General features: G+C 43.6%; 1 protein-coding gene across 5 annotated transcripts in view; it reads left to right on the forward strand.

The window, feature by feature from the left end:
- Positions 1–8,829, forward strand: part of Sybu (syntabulin) — a 103,818-nt gene extending 94,989 nt beyond the window's left edge. For all 5 annotated transcript variants that reach the window (XM_026789433.1, XM_005367495.2, XM_005367498.2 and 2 more), the window contains 3 exons: positions 3,489–3,692; positions 5,576–5,725; positions 7,354–8,829. In XM_026789433.1, coding sequence (XP_026645234.1) covers positions 3,489–3,692; positions 5,576–5,725; positions 7,354–8,455 — 1,456 coding nt within the window. In that variant the 3' untranslated portion in view covers positions 8,456–8,829. The remainder of the gene's footprint in view (positions 1–3,488; positions 3,693–5,575; positions 5,726–7,353) is intronic.
- Positions 8,830–16,220: the final 7,391 nt, after the last annotated feature.

Below are 16,220 nucleotides of genomic sequence, written 5' to 3' on the forward strand. Positions count from 1 at the left end.
TGATGATGATGATGATGGTGATGATGGTGATGGTGATGATGATGATGATGATGATGATGGTGATGATGGTGATGATGATGATGATGGTGATGATGGTGATGGTGATGATGATGATGATGGTGGTGGTGATGATGATGGTGGTGATGGTGATGATGATGGTGGTGATGATGGTGGTGGTGATGATGATGATGATGATGATGATGATGATGATGATGATTTTGGTGGTGATGATGATGATGGTGATGGTGATGATGATGATGGTGGTGATGATGATGTTGGTGATGGTGATGATGATGGTGATGATGATAATGATGGTGATGATGGTGGTGGTGATGATGATGGCAATGGTGATGGTGATGATGATGGTGATGATGATGATGGTGATGATGATGATGGTGATAATGAAAACTAGTGAGATCTTGGTGGTGACACTACCTGAAATGAAAGGCCGATGGATAGGAAACAGATCCCTTGGGCTCCTGTGAAATTTCTATATTTTTTTTTTTTACATTTCTCTGTTTAGGTATTCAGAAAGGGTACAGGGTGAGCAAATTTTCTCTTTTCTGTGTATTCCATTGCTCTTGCCTGCTAGAACAAAGAACATGTGGAGAAGCTCCATGGCCATGACGAACAATGAAACTGCAGCTTCTCCTCTGAAAATGATGAAAAGAAGTGATGTTTGTGTTTATATTTGCTAACATTTCAACTGAAATAAATGAAAGGAGAAGAAAAAGCAATAGTCTTAAACATCAAGTTTCTTTTGAAAATTTACTCTTAAGGCTCTCTGAGGGTCATGTCCTGAAACACATATGAAGACTTGATTATATGTTTTATGAGACTTAAGCAATGTGCTTTTAGCTTGATGAGCCTTTACTTTCTTCCATGCAGTAGGTAGGTTTTCATGAAATCACCTAATTTAATGCTTGTCATAGATCATATACCTCAGCACTTTGTTGCAAGGTGAATGGTTAAATGTCCAAGTGGATTATCCAAACGATAACCATCTCCAAATGAGAACCTGATAAGATTGTTTACAGGACCAAAGCAATGCATTCTATTTCTATAAAGTGGGAAACATCACTGTTGAGTTTTAAATTTTCCAGCTTTGAATCCCAGGTCGGCCATACATTCTTGGGCTGTTTATCTTCCCCGAGCCTCAGTGATATATGGGTAAATGGGAAGCAGTGATTTCATCAGTCTGACAGGATGAGGGTGGAGTGTGCAAAGTTCTGGACCAGCACCAGAGTTGCAGAAGGCGCCTCAGGGCATTCTCAGGCAGCAGTTCTCAACCTGTGGGTCGCAACCCTTTTGGGAGTTGCATATCATATATTTATATTACAATTCACAGCAGCAACAAAATTACAGCTAGGAAGTAGGAATGAAATAATTTTATGGTTAGAGGTTACCACAGCATGAGGAACTGTATTAAAGGGTCACAGAATTAGTTTAAGGACCACTGCCCTACAGAATGGTTAACAGAGAATAAAATTCCCTGTGTCAAAGATATGGGTAATTCTTTATATTCTCTTGTCACTTGCAAGGGTTCATTAACCCTCAATATTTTCTTGTGGTCACACTGGGAAATACAACAGCCAGTGCCAGGTTTAGAAGTGAAGCCATAGAGAAGGAAATCCAAGCCAGAGTACATGTTCCTTTCAGCTACTCATGAAGTTCTTCCCGCCCTTGGGCCGCTGAAGTCGGCTTGTCACCAGGCCATCAGCCCATCTGTTCCATATAAAATCTCTCCTTCGTGAAAAGGAGAGTGAGCTGATTTGGGTGATTTCAAGAGGAAAGAACTTGTAAGTTTAGGATTCGGTGGATTTGTTAATGAGCAATGTTCTAGGCTGACAGCAAGCTGAGGCTGCATTTGAATGCAGATAAGTGATCGCAGGCACTAAGCCCACATTCGCGCCAGCACTCTGTCTCACAGACCTTTCTCAGTGAAATGCAGGCATGGAACAGGGCCAGATTTTGAGCTACAGATAGAAGAGGTTCTAGAAAGCAGTGCTGCCGTCTGGGAAGGGTGCTCTTCTTAATTGTCCTGCAATTCCAAGCAATACTCCTTGTCACAGCCACCCTCGTCCCACAAGGATGACGCGACCACCGGAGCTCTTCTCACTGCAGTTTTATTCCAGGACTTGATTCACTTTCTCTCTTTCCCCCTCTCTCTTTCTTTTTCCCTCTCTCTTTGACCTCTCTCTGACCTCTCTCCTCTCTCTTCTTTTTTCCTCTTTTCTTGACCTCTGTCTCCTTTCCTTTTGACCTCTCTTCTTCCCTCTCCTCCCTTGACCTCTCTCTCCCTGTTGACCTCTCTCCTTTTTTCCTCTCTCCCCGGCAAACCTCTCCCAGCCCTTAAGTAGGCATGGGCTGCCAATCCCGGATTGCCAGGTGGGCACTGCCCATAGGCCCACGCATATGCAAGCAGCTGATAATCATTGCGTGATCATAGCATAGGTCAGGCCTTAGCCATCTCAGGAGTTGATTATACATCTCCATCAGGTGTGACACCATGCAGCTCGCTACAACTCCTGGTAGAACATGATATCCTGTTAGTAATTTCAACATTCCCTGGGTGCTTTCCAACTCTACTGGATATTAAATCTCTGGAACTAGATGAACAGGAAAAAGTCTAAACAAGCTGACCGTGTAATGCCAGCTGAGAGCTGAGCTGCATGAAGTTTCTGGAATAAACTTACACACTTTTTCAATTTGACTTTTCTTTTTGCAAACACGGGCCTCATGCAATGCAGATTGGCCTCAAACTTGTTATATAGTCAGAGGTGACCTCAAGCTCCTGATCTTTCCACCTCTATGTGCCAAGTGTTGGTGTTACAGGGGTGGACCCCACCAGGCTAGATTTTCAAACCAATTCTACAAGGAAGGCGGGATGTTTGTGTGTGTGTGTGTTGTGTGTGTGATGTGTCTGTGTATTGTGTGTATTGTGTCTATGTGGTGTGTTTGTATATATGAATGTTTGTGTGTGTGTATGTGGTGTGTGTGTGATATGTCTGTGTGGCGTGTGTATTGTGCCTATGTTGTGTGTGTGTGTGTTGTATATGAATGTTTGTATGTATATATCAAGTGGCTTTCCTAACTTTCTAGTAAATGGCAATGCCAAGGCTCACATCCATTTAATTCATTCAGGAATCATGCTAGACAGCAAAAATTATAGGTTCAAAAATACAAAGATAAATCTAACCCAGCTCCCACTAGATAAAGGTATCAGCCTCCTACAGGGGAGAGCAGCACCACACAGAAACTGTTGAATGGCAGAGGGAGTGGTTCCCTGCGCCTGTGATAAAAAGAACATATTAAGTAGGTAAAAAAAAATGTTGCTCATGAGGACTGCATAAGTGACCACACTGTCCCAGTCAACTCTAGGAATCGGATTTCCTTAGCAGCAAGCAACTGCTTAGAAGGAGCACGGGAACACCTGAGCATCTCCAGCCACAGGACTCTGATTAGTATCTGCCATGCTCTTCTTTCAGCCGAGGTTCCCATGGGCGGAGCAACGGAGCATCATCCCACAAGCCCAGCAGCAGCCCTCCATCCCCAAGGGAAAAGGACCTTGTGTCCATTGTGTGCAGGAATCCACTGAGTCCCAATAACGTCCACCCGAGCTACGCCCCTTCTTCTCCGAGTAGCAGCAACTCCGGCTCCTACAAAGGAAGTGACTGTAGTCCCGTTATGAGGTGAGCCCCGTTTGCCTCTGAACGCATGCTTCTTAGTAGTTTGTCCAGTTTGGGACTTTTCATAAGCCAGGGAAAATTATATAACTCTCGACTCCCTGCTTTTTGCAAGACGCTTCTCTTCCTTCTCATAGTTAGTTAATGCTTTAAGGGTTGATGCAGAGGGAACACAAACCACAAGCTGAATCAACAGCAGGCATTCCAGCTAGTGTAGAAGGAGGGGAAATGACACAGTAGTGGTGGGGAGCTGTTCTCGTTTCCTAGGCACAGGGAGGAATTGTGTTTGTGTTCATTAATTGCTCATTGAGTAACAGGGTCTGTGTCCAACCCTGAGAACAGAAGGGTGAGCAGAAGTGGCCCTAGGCTCGCTGCCCAAAGGAGAAGGATTCTATTTAATACATAAGCAAATTTAGGTTATTCTGTAACTATCTGTTGCTATATGAATTTGCAAGAGGTGGGGCAGGGGTCCAATGCAGGATAGAGCAATCAGAGAGGCCACACTAGCAAAATAAAACTGAAGTGACATCTAAAAGGTGAGTGGCAGAGTTAATAATAGGTGGAAAAGGGGGTGTGGAGGAGGAGGAAGGAAGAAGGGGTGGCATATCCAGAGGGGCTAGAGAAGAGGAGGGCTTGGAGGGTTGGGAACTGAACGTGGGCCATCTTGAGCAGAGTGTAGGCACAGGGGGCAAGCAGCATGGGAGCCTGAATTGATTCCAGAGTCAGAGGAGAGCCTGGCAGCCAGCCCTCCACAGCCCTATTCCTCCCCGGCTTCCCTGTACTCATTAGTCAGCTCTCTACAGCCTGGATTCCCCGGGCTTAGCCAGGCCTGAGAAGGGCCAAGATTCCAGCCGGGCTGTGTTTGCAGAACACTGAGTGCTCCTCCACAAAATACACTGGTAAGAGCGGAGTGGCCTTCTTCCCTCTGAACCGGGAACTTTCCATTCCCACCAAATCAGTATGCTTACCCTGCCACTGACTTCACAACAATTGGAATTCACGTAACAGTACGCAATTTCTTCAGGCAGGGGCAAAGTGGAGAAAGTTAGGTCATCTTGCCTCGCCCTTCCCTCCTGGCCATGCCCCCTTCCTACCCCACACAGTTCTTTAAGGTTACAGCTGTTAATCTGAACTGATCGCTGAGGCCCAGAGACAAGCATGCACTCTTTCATATGAAATCATTCCTAAGACTTAGAAAACCTTCCTGCACTGCCCCATCCTTCCAGAAATACACAAACACTCAGTCTTCTGTCTAACAAACAGCCCTAGGATTGGCCGGTGTGTCACAGCTTGTCCTGAGACTGACAACTCCAGCCCACCGTCGCCATTCTGCTCCAGCTGTGAGCTCCACGTCTGTTTGGGCTGCTGGAGCAGAGAGCCACAGACCGGGTGACGTTAGCCACAAAGGGAGGTGTTCATTCAGTTCTGGGGATTGAATCTGAGATGGTGCAAATGTGGTCACGTTCATGGTCAAGCTCACTTACGTGCTGGAGACTCCTCTTTATTGAATCCTCACAAAGAACGTGATCTAGAGAGCTCGCTCTCTCTCTCTCTCTCTCTCTCTCTCTCTCTCTCTCTCTCTCTCTCTCATTCTTTTCACATTTCTATTGGCTTATATTAATGGTATGCAATAATGTTTTCATCGAGACTTTTACATATGCGTATACTACACTCAGATTATATTTAGTCTTAATTTTCTTCATCCTTCCCGTAGTTAGGACCTCTGATAAGGGAATGAATTCCATCACAAAGCTCTCGGTTTATTATGTCTTAATTACCTCCCAATTTGAGGGAGGCGTGCACAGATAGCCTGTATGGTACCATCCTTTTCTTTCCGTAGAAACGGAAACCGGGCAGAGAGTAACATCTTATTACTCAAATCATTTCAGGAGGTCTGGCAGATACATGTCTTGTGGAGAAAATCACGGTGTCAAACCCCCAAATCCAGAACAGTATTTGACTCCACTGCAGCAGAAGGAGGTCACAGTGAGGCACCTGAGGACCAAGCTGAAGGAGTCGGAGCGCAGACTTCACGAGAGGTAAATATGGATTGTCTACACCTCATGGCTTAGCACAGTCCCTTCTTTCCAGAAAGTGATGAAGGAACCGAGAGTACACAGAAGAATAAAAAAGAAAACAATGCTGTTAAAGTTTTCAGGCTTCAGATTCATTTCATAATTGTGTGTGCCCCGGTAGCTGCAGAAGGTCACAGTAGCCACTAGGCTAGAGGGAACCCTGTCTCCTGGGTATGCTCGGTTTTGCCATGAAGGATAGGGTGTGTGCAGGACTATTTTTACATGGCAGAAACACCCGCAGGAACCATCTTCTCCTTCCAGTAGAACAGGTCACCGTGGCCCCCTCCAGCCCCAGTGATCTCCAGAGAGAGTGAATAGCTGTGTGTACTATGACTCCTGGCAGCTTTTTCCCTGCTGAAGGAAGTGCTTCGTTATTCTTGGACTGGTGTTAAGGCTTAAGGGGGGGGGAAGAAAACGGAAAAACAAAAACCAGCCTGTGTCTAGATCTTATCACAGGCAGAAAAAAAAAAAAAGAAAGAAAAGCTTTTGACATGTGGGGAGTAAGCCAGATTTTCTGCTTCGGGGTTTCCTCCTGGAACTTCTTGAGACAAGGTGACAAGAGACATACTAGCTGGGACTAGGGTGTGAGGTCCTTAGTGAGGATATCATTGGCATTGTATGGAAACTGACCTGCTCCATCCTCCTCTACAGCCACAGGATATGGTGACCTTGACTGGTAAAGCATGGACAGACAGACAGACAGACAGGAGTACAGGCAGGGAGTTTTCACCTTCCTGTTTAATTCGACTCTTTACCTGACTGAAACATGCTTCAGACCCAGGCTCACCTCTGGGTGGACTCCTAGGATTTATAAAGAGTCCAGGGGAAGTTTTGAACCCTTGTAAGAGAAGGCATCAGAAAGCAGGAAAATGTGATAAAATAGCTCTTAGACACAAGAAGAAGTGGACTGCTTGGTCTTTGTATTCACAAGTAACATGAGGATATATATTTGTCCCAACTGAAGAAATTATAAGAACGTCTTGGCAAAGGTTTTTAAATAGGCTATTGTGAATGATAAGACAGCTCAGAACGTCACCTCAGTGCACCACAGGTTGACTATGCTCTTTTCTGGGGTGACACAGACTAAACCACTCTTACAGAGCTCTTCCTGAACATATACCATTTTATGATTTGAAAAGGTCGCTGGAATATAGGGACAGTTACAGAAGGCTATGATTGATCGTCTCGGCTTCTCTTTAATCGGTCATTAAAGGTGATATGGGCTTTTCTTCTACAGCTGTTTACATACTGATGAAAGAATAAACTACAAAGTCAGAAGTAGGCCAAGAAACTAACAGTAAAACATCTAACACTAAGTTTTGAGGAGAGCACAATGCAAGCAAAGTACTTGGTCCAATCCCTGCTCCCCAGTGAGCATTCAAGTAGGAAACAATGGCAGCTATTTTGATTCTGATTCTGGTTACTATTATTATCTTAGCTGTTTTACAATTAAAGGGGGGAGTTCCATGGCTAATACTTGCCAAAAAAAAAAAAATTCATATGGAAGAGCATGGATTTTAGGCCTGTGTGAATCGTTAGTTGTCTTGTTTCAGAGCTGGCTCTGCTTGTAACCGTGCCCCCGTCTCCTCTAGGGAATCGGAGATCGTGGAGCTCAAGTCCCAGCTGACTCGGATGAGGGAAGACTGGATTGAGGAAGAGTGCCACAGAGTGGAGGCTCAGCTGGCACTCAAAGAGGCCAGGAAAGAGATTAAGCAGCTCAAGCAGGTCATTGAGACTATGAGGACCAGCCTGGCGGACAAAGACAAAGGCATTCAGAAGTACTTTGTGGACATAAACATCCAGAACAAGAAGCTGGAGTCTCTGCTCCAAAGCATGGAGATGGCGCACAATAGTTCCCTGAGGGATGAACTGTATCTAGACTTTTCCTGCGACTCTCCGGAGAAGGGCCTACCCCTGAGCAGCACCTTTGACAAGATGGTGGATGGGTTCTCTCTGGAAGAACAGGTTACAGAGGAAGGCGCTGACAGTGAGCTTCTGGTGGGAGACAGCGTGGCCGAGGGCACGGATGTGTTAGAGGAGATGGTGACCACCACCACCACAGAATCTGGTGACCTGGAGTTTGCTCATTCTACGCCAGGGCCGCAAGCTCTCCAGGCGCTCCCATTGGTGAGCCAGGAAGAGTGCAGCGTGGTGGTGGAGCAAGGCGTGCAGACCGACGTGGTTCCCTTCAGCCCTGCCTTCTCAGAGCTCATGCCAAGCATGCTAAAGCTTCAGGACTCCTGTCCCACAAGCTCAGCATCCCCAGATGAATCTGGAGCTGACTCAATGGAAAGTTTCCCAGAGTCCATCTCTGCCTTCACCGTTGATTTAACTCCAAGGAGTCCCAACTCAGCCATCCTTCTGTCTCCTGTGGAGATGCCATTCAGCAAGGCAGCTATGGAAGCTGGTACAAACCGCCTCATGAGAGAGCTAGATTTTGCAGCCTACACAGAAGAAAGGGTGGACAGCATCCTCTCGCTGTCTCAGGGAGGTGTCGTGAGGCAGTATTGGAGCAGCAGTTTCTTGGTGGATCTACTGGCTGTGGCTGCCCCTGTGGTGCCCACTGTTCTGTGGGCATTCAGTACTCAGAGAGGGGGTATAGATCCTGTCTACAGCATCGGAGCCTTGCTCAGGGGCTGCTGTGTGGTGGCCCTACACTCACTCCGCCGTACAGCTTTCCACATCAAAACCTAGTTAGTTGTTACTGTGTGCCAACGTGTCGTGTGGTGTTATGCCTGATAGAGCAACAGCAGGTCGATCAGTGGAAGTCTTTATTCTGTCGTTTTGCTCCTTGCTGTTTGATTTGCACTATAGTCAGTTGAAGCCTGTTCACTGTTGAAAACCAGAGGAATCTTCCGAGGCATGGAAACCTGGTCCTGGTAGATGTCCCGCCAGAGTGGTATAGAAAGCATGCTTATGCCCCTGCAGTGTTGTCTGAGGTGCCCGTTTTTATGCTAATGGTTCAGGAAGAGAAAATGCAGTCTGCACTTTCAACACAGCCTCGCAAAGGCTGGCATGTTATCTCCTTGCTCTGCTTTGTGCTGTCTCCAAATGTGTTATTGTTCCAGCATTCCAATGGTCTTGTGCATAGCAGGGGACTAGAACCAAAAATAAAAATGTGTTTGTGTAATTGGTTCAAAGAACACTTGAATAGCTCTTTATTGTCTTTCTTGGGGTTGATAAGGTTTGAGTGCTTGGAATTTTTTTTTAACTAAATGTAGCTCCGAAGTCTTAAAAGACTCATTTGCTCTTAAACCTGTCAGTTGATGGAACTATGTAAATTTACAATGTTACAATGTACTAACTTATTTTTTGCTTATTATATATAGTGTTTTATTGGAAATTGTTTGTAAACATACACTTCAGCATGAAAATAAAAATTAGTGTTTCCATTTAAATGTTTATGCCTCCTATAATTGTGAGTTCACTATTATAAAATGCCAAATTATTAGATCATTCTTTATTAATATTCTGTAAAATGTAATTAAACAGAGGAATGAGAAAGGAAAAATAATTATTACAGAAAGGTGAAGGGCTGGAGAGATAGCCCTGTGGTTAAGAGCAGAACTTAACCATTCTTGGGGAGATCTTGAATTCTGTTCCCAGCATCCTGGTGGCTCACAACACCTTCTTACCAAACACTAGTTAGTATACACACATAAAATATCTTTCCCCTCCTCTCTCTCTCTCTCCTCTCTCTCTCTCTCTCTCTCTCTCTCTCTCTCTCTCTCTGTCCCTGTCTCTCTATCTCTGTCTGTTTGTCTCTCTCTCTGTCTCTCTCTCTCTCACACACACACACATTTAAAAATAAAAACTTCTTTTAAAATAAAAGGTAAACATCCTATCTTGAAAAGCATTATTTCTAAAATAAGAGTAGCTCTATCATTTGATTGCACACATAATCAGTAGCATGTGTTAACTCTTTTCAGGAAAGGTGGGTGGTTGTTTAAGCTTGCTAGAAACTAGAGCTAGAGCTAATCTCCCTCTTCTTAGGAGAGGGAGATTTATAGGAATATTGCCCATCCTCCATCCTCCTCCTTCCCAGGAGAGGGAGATCACAGGAGTACTGCCCATCCTCCATCCTCCTTTTTTTCAATGATAACGTGGGGATGGGTGGAGAAAAAGATCTGTCTTGTGAATGGGATTCTACTGTACAAATGGAACTAAAAAGCCTCTAAGAGCAAAACTTCTCAAGATCTCTATGTTCATCTTCAAAAGCCAGGGTTTTAGTAGTCTTCAGTGAAAATGACTCTTCTGTCTTACTAGAGAAATGGAGGTGATCTGGCAAATGGTCTTTCACCCCAAAACTTTTCCTCTATAGCACTTTAAATATAACGTACTGTCATTTTTGTTTATTTATACCTTTGATGTCTTTTTACCCATATCACCCAATGATATTTTAGCTCTGTGAAGCGGGCAGGGATCTGTGTTCTGTCTCATGCACAAACATCAAGAATTTAGAAAAGAACCTGGCACACAGATCTGGAAATCACTGCATAATTCATCCATCAGCCACCTTTTGGGATCTCACAAGCCAGAGAGTTACTTTATTGGGTTGGTCACAAATAGGTAGGCAGGGAAAAAAGAACTAGGGTGAAGACTCCAAAGGTAGATAAGGGTTCAACATATTTGGGGAGCACATGGGGAAGCAAGGACGGTAGAGAGAAGGGAAAGGGATAGACAGGAAACTGGCTCATATGGGAGCATGAAAACCATGGTAGTGGTTTGGGTTTACTGTCAATGCAATGAGAAAATATTAATAGACTTAAGCAGAACAATGACATGTTTGTTTTCCAAAATTACCCGATGGGTGAGGGGGCCAAGTACAGTTCTGTTTTCACAGAGCATGTGAGAGATCGACTGCTCGACTGTGGAAGAGGTTAATTGATTAAGCTGCATAAATATAGAAAGAAATGGGTGAGAGGGAAGGAAGGGTAAAAGGAAAAGGAAGAAATTAAGGATATCTCAAAGGTTTTCAGCTTGAGCAATTGCATCAATGAGTACCACTTGCTGAAAATTAAGAGTTCAAGAGAATCATGTTCGGCTCAGAGAATATGTGTGATGTCTACTCCACTCTGTGGAAAAGCCAAGTCAGTAATTGCATACCAGTAACTGAGGATGGTCCCAGGAGCTCCCAGGGCTACTTAGAAAATTTGGGCTCCTTGATGCTGCACGGTATTTAAAAACAACAGCTGAAATCATACAAGAAATAGGAAAGAAGGCCAAATACTATATCTGTCTTACTCTCACATTTTGACCGGCCTGAGTAATGAAGAGCCGACAGAGCTAGAGAAGAGGCTGCCCAAAAGATGAGGAAAAGTAGGAAGTAGAGTAGGAGAGACAGAGACTGGCTTGAATGCAGTGGTAGAACTCCCGGGAGATGTATAATATGAAAACAACAGTGTATTCACTGGTTTCGATAGCAGTCTTAATGACTATGTCAGTTCACTTTTGTGGGAGATTTGGGGATGGAAGCCAGGCTGGACCAGCTTAAAGAGTGAATGGAAGACCAGAACCTTCCCTGTCCATGCCGTGACCATGTTCCTAGGTCGAGCTCCTGATGTACATTACTCACCTGGCCTGGGGAGTTCCCCCAAACGACCTCCACCTGCACCAGCCTTACGTTGCCAGGTATGGTTCAATCGTTTAGCTCCTTCATTGGCCTTGTCTAGTGAGTTTCCCCAGCACCAAGTCTCTTAGTTAGGATTTCTGTTACTGTGAAGAGACACCACAAACACGGCAACTCTTACAAAGAGAAACACTCATTGGGTGGCTTACAGTTCAGAGGCTCAGTCCATTGTCATCATGGTGGAACATGGCAGTGTGCAGGCAGACACAGTACTAGAAAAGGAGCTGAGAGTTCTGCATCTTTGACTCACTAACAACAGAAAGTAGGCTAAAATACTAGGTGGTATCTTAATCGTAGGAAACTCAAAGCTCTTCCCCACAGTGACACGCTTCCTCCAGCCAGGCCATAACTACTCCAACAAAGTCACATTTCCCAGTCGCGTCATTCCTCATGACCTTACGGGGGTCAATTACTTCAAACTACCACACCAAGCCACCTGTGTTGTCTCTACACTTCCAGCCCTGGATCTGACCACACTGCCCCTGCAGCAGCCCCACCGCTGGTCGGCTAGAATCTCCCATCTGATATACAACCAATGAAAGATGTCTATAATCCCAGGTCACATCACAAAAACAAACAATAGGAAAGGCCAAGACAACAGCCCTTCATAAGCTACAAGCTTTTATGAAACCAATCAGAAGGCATCCTGGCAGACACATCTTCACAGTGTATAAAGATTATTTCATTACATTTTCCCTTTTTTTTGTCTAACTAAAAAGAAAGATTTTAACATTAACATTTTGTAGTACAATTATATACAACAAAAACAGTTATCTGAATAGCTGAAGAATTACAGCTACAATATCTAGCCAATTTGTATTTGGCAAAATTAGAGAAAATACTACCTATCTTATCTTTGTGAGTCTAAATTTTTATATCTAATATACCTTTTATCATAACTTCACAAATAGGAAATGGTGCTTGGCTCCATTTTTGTGTGTTTGGAACCTTTTCTTAAGCTTTCTCAGGTTTCATGTGGATATATGTTGTCTCATGTTGGGCATAATTTGTAGGCAGAGTTTTTCCTCAGGACTACTGGCTCCCTAATAACCACACAGAGACTTATTATTAATTATAAATGCCTGACCGGTAGCTTAGGCTTGTTACTAACTAGCTCTTACAACTTAAATAAACCCACGTTTCTTATCTATGCTCTATCACACAGTGGTACCTATTTCCAGCATGGCATATCTTGCTTCTCTCTACATCCCCTCTTGATGATTCCTGGTGACTCTGTCCTTCTTCTTCCCAACTAAATTCTCTTAGTTTGGCTCTCCTGCCTAACCTCTTCCTGCTTAGGTATTGGCCAGTCAGCTTTTTATTAAACCAATAAGAAGGTACTTTGTCAAAAACACATCTTTACAGTATACAAAAAGATTATTCCATAACATTGGATTGTTACTGTGGGGGAGGTAGAAGAGATAATAACACTGTTTGAAAAGCCATAGGGAAAGATACATTTACTTAAATATATACACATACACATACATACAAACGCATATAGTTTGAATGCAGTTATGCCACATGGGGTCAAAATGCTCTCCCAATAAAGAGAACTATAGACTAATAAAAATGCCAGTACCAGGCATAGAAAGCTCCGTTCAAGTTGTTAGGCCAACTATGAATGTGGGTGTTTGTGTGTGTGTGTGTGTACACATGTAACAACAATAATTAAAGAAATGATTATAGCTGGGCAATGTTAGCACACACCTTTAATCCGAGCCAGCTCAGTTTACAGATTGAATTCCAGGACTGGCTCCATAGCTCCTGGGAAATCCTGTCTCAGAAAACCAAATCAAACTAATAATAAATAAATGGTCTTGAATTTGACAGGCAGTAGTAGACATGGGAAGAAATGAAGAGGAAGAGAGGAGTGGAAATGATGAAAATGCAGCTGCTCCTGTAAGAGATTCTCAGCAACCACAAGAAGGGAAAGAGAGAAAGTGGGAGAAGTAAGAATGTGCAGCAAATTTGATTTTGCTTGCTTTAAGTTTTACTTGGAAATAGAAAAATCTGCAAAAACCTACAAGGACATATGAGGTCCAGAGTTTGACTGGTGAATCCCTCTGAAGGGAAAGAAACTGAAGTCAGAGAAAGAAAGGGTTAACTGAGAAACGGAAGTCTAAAGAAGATCCTGACAGAGTCCACAATGAGAGTTGTGAGGGTCCTGTCTACTGGAATGTCCGTAAGGGAGGCACACAAATTTGTACTTACACTGCAGTAGCTTATCTTGCAGTTCTAGTCAGCAGTAGAAGGCTTTGGCTAAATGGAAAGGGGAAACTATTCAGGGACATGAATATTCGGAAGTGTTCCAAAATAATGAGCCATACTGACTCAGGTTCTTTCCTGCGGTCCAGCCTGGACAAGAACCTGGATACAGCTTGCTTCCTTGAGGTCCCGCCTTACGGTTATTTTTAGTCATTGCTAATTTAAGGCACCTTTACTTTAAGAAAAAAATAGGCCTATTTGTGATATTTTCTTGTTGTTATCGTAAACCAGAACTCCACACTGGTATCAATTTCAGATGGCTCTAGAGGAAGGACTGATCCTACTAGAAAAGATCTTCAAGAGCCACACAGTTGTTAGCAAACTGGAGGCAGATTTCTCACTAGCAGCAAACTGCTTCCTTGCCTCAATGCCTTGCATCCTTAACATGACTGAAAAGCTTCAAAGGAGCCAGATCATTTGAGACCTCAGGCCCTGCATGTCCTATGCACTGTGAAACCATTACAAAGGTGAAAGGAGACCTACAGCAGACTCCTTTTCCCCTTATTTGTCTCTTTCCCCTCCTTTCCTGCTCTAGGGCGTCAGCATGTATAATGTGCGGAAAATCACTGCTTGTGTTCAGACCAGTCTCTCAAATGAGTTCCTTGGAACAGGAAAGGATGGCTCACGCTTGCTTTCTGGAAGCTCGGGGCGCTGCCTGGTTTTGTGAACAAAATGATCTGATCCTGCACATAGAAGAGCCTCCAAGTTGCTGTCAGGAATTTCGGTACCCGGGATGCACAGACAGGAAAATGGAAACAGAAAGAACAATTCTACTCTATTGCACAAATTGCCATCACATCAAAGCAAATGTTAAATATTTCCTAAGGTTATGTGAGCAAACATTTCAATTTATAAGAACAGGTTTCTTTCCCAGAGGAGTAGGCTGACCTTTCTGGGTTGGGGGTGGGGTGCAGGCACAATGCGGTCAGATGCTGAGCATTCTGACATTTGGGCTAGAAGGAAGTCTGAGATTTGCATTTGTCATAGGCTCCACCCGTGCGGTTGAGTCTGTGTTTTTCTTGGAGGGTTTTCTTTTTGAAAGGTTTGGAAGTAGTTTCCTTACTTCCATTTTGGGTCAGTGAGTACTTATAAAATTTACATATTCCTAATCTTGCCAGCTGAATAAGTAGTAATTTAGGAAAATAAATTTATAGCAAACTATGCTTGAGACAATATCCACAAATTCCTAGCTATCTGAAAATACAAGTAAGTATTAAGTCCAAATAAAATGAAATAGGTTCATATCAGTTAATTATTTTTAAACCAGCCAGGCGTGGTGCATGCCTTTAATCCCAGCACTCAGAGACAGACGAAGATGAATCTCTGAGTTCCAGGCCAGCCTGATTTACAGAGTGAGTTTCAGGACAGCCAGGGCTACACAGAGAAACCCTGTCTCAAAAATTTAATAATAATAATAATAACAATAAAAAACTAGAAATGTACTTTGCAATGACCACCAATTTTGCCTGTTACGATTCTATCAAAAATTCCAAGTAATTTTTAAATCCAAATCTTACTCAGAAGAATTCTGTTTTAACACTGAAGTATTTCCATAGACTTCAACTTTGTCAAAGGCATATCCATTAAAATGAGTTTTGAACAAGAAAAACCCAATATATAAAACATATCCACAAACACAAAATTTTTGGAACGACAGCAAGCCTGGGACCTTGCCATCTGGCTTCATCTGTCTCCTACAAAATGAGGGCATAGCATCTGGAACTGTTTGAAAACCACTTTGCTGTGTACCATGTTCTTTGAAATTGTCAGCTTATGCAAGACTTCATATGGAAACGCTCAGTTAATTGGAATAGTACTCTCCTCCCACAAACGTGTTTCCCAGTGTCATGTTGGTTTAACTGTGAAGAGGACTCATTACCTCCCACTCCGAGAAGGGAGGGGAAAGCATCTGGGGCCACAGTGACCTAAACTGATGTGGAAGTCAGCATCCCCCCTTCACCCTGTCAATATCAGAGAAGGCTCATGGCTCCGTTAGCATGTCCCTCCTTCCTTTGACTCAAAATAGCTCGGTATTTGTAATGATTTGCCAATTCTCTTCTTAAACTAAATAAAAAGTCCTTGCATTCTTAAACTAACTAGCCTATACACCACCACATCATTTCAGGCTTACTTGTTAAATGGAGAAAATCAAACAGTTTTAACAATTTTCCTGGCTCCCCCCAGAATGCAGTGTATGGGGGGGGCACTTTTAAAATATCACTGATGTATTACTTTGATTCATAAAGGCTCCTTCTAACCAAAACTGATTAGACAGTAATCAGACGCAGGTGCACAGCAGTGCATTGGAAGATAAAGCACTTGTACTTCTTTTTTTTTTTTTTTTTTTTTTTTCGAGACAGGGTTTCTCTGTGGCTTTGGAGCCTGTCCTGGAACTAGCTCTGTAGACCAGGCTGGTCTCGGCCTCACAGAGATCCGCCTGCCTCTGCCTCCCGAGTGCTGGGATTAAAGGCATGCGCCACCAACGCCCAGCAGCACTTGTACTTCTGTGTTTTAAACTTAAACGTGGTAGATTCAGGCTGTCGATGACTGCGTGCACACCAT

This window comes from Microtus ochrogaster, unplaced genomic scaffold, assembly GCF_000317375.1.
Source record: "Microtus ochrogaster isolate Prairie Vole_2 unplaced genomic scaffold, MicOch1.0 UNK19, whole genome shotgun sequence".
NCBI lineage: Eukaryota > Metazoa > Chordata > Mammalia > Rodentia > Cricetidae > Microtus > Microtus ochrogaster.